General features: G+C 38.6%; 1 protein-coding gene across 1 annotated transcript; it reads left to right on the top strand.

The window, feature by feature from the left end:
• Positions 1-2739: 2739 nt before the first annotated feature.
• Positions 2740-3279, top strand: LOC140852397 (uncharacterized). Its single transcript, XM_073245329.1, has 2 exons — positions 2740-3000; positions 3187-3279. The coding sequence occupies exons 1-2, from the start codon at positions 2740-2742 to the stop codon at positions 3277-3279; spliced, it is 354 nt and encodes a 117-aa protein (XP_073101430.1).
• The last annotated feature ends 758 nt before the right edge of the window (positions 3280-4037 follow it).

Raw genomic sequence — 4037 nt, 5'->3', positions numbered from 1 at the left:
TACTATGGCTTACCGCATTCTCATGGTCCACAGAAGAGCATGTGACCGACCGTCTACTTCCCTGGTTTTGCTGTCTATGATGGACTGGTGATATTTTCAACATTTCTCGTAGTGTACATGAATTCTGGTGGACCATTACACGATCGGATGGCTCCTCTTCTTTCTGGTTCAGATTGGATAGTGGCAACGTGCCTCCGATTGGTTTTCAGCCTATTTTAGGAGAGTTTCATGCTCGTCAATGGAGATCTGATGGCAGGAAATGAAGACCAGTTTCGTAATGAGACAGAGTTCGTTTCTAATGCGATTTGGGCTTGGTTCCAAGATCTATTTAAGGGGCACAGGCGAAGGATCGAGAGCAGCACTGTGAGAAGAAACAGAGAGCACTGAGAGTAGAAAACAAAATGATGAGGCATGAGACTCCTTGAGAGAAAAAGAGCATGCTTTTCCCTTATATAAGAGAGTCTGTGTGAGCTTCTAATTTCTTCTCCAATTTTGTACTTCTTATGCCATGAAAGTTTAATAGAAGAATGTTGAGGAGATCTTGCCTGTGGATATAGGCCAACAATTTAACCGAACCACGTTATATCTGGTGTGCTTTCTTTTTTTTTATTTTATTACTTTATTATCTTCTTTTTATTTTGCATTCTAATTTTGTTCAAGTTGTCTTTTCTCTACAAAATGATCCTTTTCTGCTGTGCTTGTGTACCGTGTGGGCTGAGGTGTGCTCGATTATCCCTCGGTCGTCCTTTCAGTTTGATATCAGACCTGGAAGATTCTTTTGTAACTGGTTTGATTTGAAATAATGGTAGGTAAGGTGACGACAACAAAGTATGAGAAACTGAGATTTGATTGATCAAACTTTGTACTTTGAAAGATGAAGATGCATACGATATTGATCAAGGATGATTGTAAAGTTGCTTTGCAAGGAAAGAAATGCAAATCATCAGAGATGACGGTAGGCAATATGAGGAGAAAGCAAGCTAGCAATGGCGAACCTCTATTTGATGTTGGATGATCCAGTATTGTTCAATATCGAGGCTGAGATTACTGCAAAAGGGGTTTGAAAAAGTTGAAAAATCTCTATGAAGGAAAGTCTTTGGTGAATAAAATCTATTTTGAGACGGTAATTATACAATCTAAAGATGAAGGATAGGGCGTCATTTTCGAGCACTTGTGGTATTCAATTCATTATAAGCAAGTTTGCGTCCTAAATGTCAGAATTGAAGATGAAGAGAAGGCTAGCATTCTACTTTGTTCATACTAGAGTCTTGGGATAATCTCATTATGAACTTGAGTCATGTTAAAATCCTCAAGATGGAGTCAATTGTTGTATCATTGCTTACAGAGGAGATGAGGTAAAAAATCTAGCCAAGGAAGCTCTTTGGGGGAGGCTATGGTAGCATGGGGGAAGTCTTTCGAGAGGAAACATGATGATCGAGGGAAGATGAGATCTAAATCCAAGGGCAAGAAGAAGGTCAAATGCTAAAATTGTGAAAAATCAGGGCATGTAAAAAAAGATTGTTGAGCTAGAGGAGTCAATATAAAATCTGAATCAAAAAACTTTCAAGAAAATATAGCAGAAAGTGAAACTGATTTGGCTACTTCGGATGATGGGGATGCATTGACGGCATTGGAGAGATCCGAGCTTACACATCATTGAATTTTGGATTCAGGGGCATCCTTTCACATGACTCCTTTTAGGGAGTAGTTCATACATACAAATCATGGGATGGAGTTATCTATTTGGATAACAATACAACTTATCCTGTGATTGGAGTGGAAGATATTTGGATCAAGATGTTTGATGGTATAATTCGGATAGTTTCTAATGTACGGTATATTTCTGCACTTCATAAGAGTTTACTGTCATTTGAAAAATTTTGTAAGCAAGACTTAAAGTTTGTCAGAGAGAAAGATCAATAGAAGGTATCCAAAGGGTATTTGGTGGTGATAAAGGGAGAACAAATTGATGGTCTTTATAAATTAGTGGGCAAGACTTAGGTGGAAGAGGCAGTAGCAAGTATAAAGATGGTGTATTCGACGGTTTGGCATTGACATTTGGGACATATAAGTGAATGTAGGCTATAATTATTATCAAATAAGGAGCTTCTTTCGGGGTACAAGTCAATGCCATTAGAATTTTATGAAGATTGCATCTATAGTAAACAAAGAAGGATCTCTTTCTTTTTATCGCAGCAGCGGAGTAAGAAATTTCTTGAGCTAATCCACTTAGATACTTGAGAGTCGCCCGATAGGTCATTAGACGGGTGTTCCTACTTTGTCTCCTTCATTGATGACTATTCTAGAAAGGTTTGGATATACATATTAAAGTGAAAATCCGATGTTTTTGAGATTTTCAAGAAATTCAAGGCTTTGGTGGAAAATAAAAAAGATTTGAAAATTAAATGCCTACGTTCAGATAATAGAGAGAAATATTACTTCGAGGAGTTTGAGAAGTTTTGTGGCAAGCATGGAATTTGGCGACAACTCATGGTTTCAGGGACACCACAGCAAAATGGTATGGCAGAGAGGTTTAATAGAATACTTATAGATAGGATCTATAGTATATTGAGTACTGCAAAACTTGATAAGAGATTTTGGACAGAGATTGTGAACACGGCTTATTACTTGATCAATCGAGCGCCGCCAAAATCAGTTGAGTTGGAAATTTCAGAAGAACTATAGAGCGGCAAGTCCGTAAATTATTCTCTTCTCCGTGTCTTTAGATGTGATGCATATATGTGGATTTCAAAAAAGAAAAAGATAAAATTGGATAGAAACTCTCAGAAGTGCATCTTTCTTGGCTATGCTAAAGGAGTAAAGGGATATCGGTTGTGGGACCCTACTATCCACAAGATCATTATTAGCCGAGATGTTGTTTTTAATGAAGAATCTTTTCAAAGCATCAAGAAAAAGCAAGATGATGAAGCCATTACTTCTATCGAGTTCTTTGATGCAGGCAATGTGGTGCAAGCAGAGCAAGCACAAGTAAATGACGAGGTAGTTGATGATGAATTGGGCACGGAGTCTCCGTAATCACCTGAGGATGCTATCTCATCGAAAGAACCACCAATGGAGTCTGAGTGGCCTAGAAGGGTTATTAGACCTTCCATCAGGTATGATAACTATATCATTTCTTTCATTTTTTCTGCTAACCATGTTTGTGCTTCTGTTGCTTTGGCTTAGGAGGATGAGCTGACTTCATACAAGACGGCTTGTGAGTCTACCAATGCTGAAAAGTGGCATTGTACTATGAAGAAGGAGATGGAGTCACTTTGAAAGAACAAGACTGGGGAGCTTGTAGTTCTATCGGTCCGATCAGACATCAATGGGTCTATAAAGTGAAGAAGGATACAGATGGAAATATAGGGAGGTTCAAAGTGGTTTGGTGGTGAAGGCTTATGCTTAGAAGCTAGGAATTGACTTTAATGAGATCTTCTCATCAATGGTTCATCTTATTACTAGTCAGATTGTTTTGGCGATGGCAACAGTTATGGATTTAGAGCTCGAGTAGATGGATGTAAAGATAGCTTTCTTGCATACTGACTTGGAGCAGGAGACCTATATGGTGCAAACTAAAATTTTTGTCGAAAAAGATAAGGTTTTGGTTTGTCGACTGAATAAATCATTGTACAGTCTCGAACAGATGCCAAGATATTGGTACAAGTAATTTGATTGCTTTATTGTGAGTTTGGGATTTGATTGACTGGAGGCAGATCATTGTGCATATTTTTACGATTATGATGATGGGAACTTCTGTATCTGCAGTTGTCTATCGACAATATGATGGTCGCAAGGAATAGCAGGAGTCGAATATCAGATATGAAAACTCAGTTGGCTGGGAGTTTGAGATGAAGGACTTAGGAGCCGTGAACCACATACTCAAGATGAAGCTGCTACGGGAGGAGAAAGATAGGAAGGTCTGACTTTCACAAAAGGGATATGTGGAGAAAGTTCTACGGTGCTTCAATATGCAGAATGTGAAGCCGATGTCTACCCCATTTTCTATTGAATTAAAATTGTCGCCGAGCAATCAC

The sequence above is a fragment of the Elaeis guineensis genome, chromosome 11, assembly GCF_000442705.2.
Source record: "Elaeis guineensis isolate ETL-2024a chromosome 11, EG11, whole genome shotgun sequence".
NCBI lineage: Eukaryota > Viridiplantae > Streptophyta > Magnoliopsida > Arecales > Arecaceae > Elaeis > Elaeis guineensis.
The sequence above is the reverse complement of the archived record's forward strand: the minus strand, read 5'-3'. Positions and strand labels throughout refer to the sequence as shown.

Excerpts from the sequence above, each read along its gene's own strand:
- LOC140852397 (XM_073245329.1), top strand. The coding sequence starts at position 2,740 with ATGTGGATTTCAAAAAAGAAAAAGATAAAATTGGATAGAAACTCTCAG. Across the intron at positions 3,001-3,186 it reads AAGCACAAGTAAATGACGAG|GAGGATGAGCTGACTTCATA; the intron begins GTAGTTGATGAT and ends GCTTTGGCTTAG.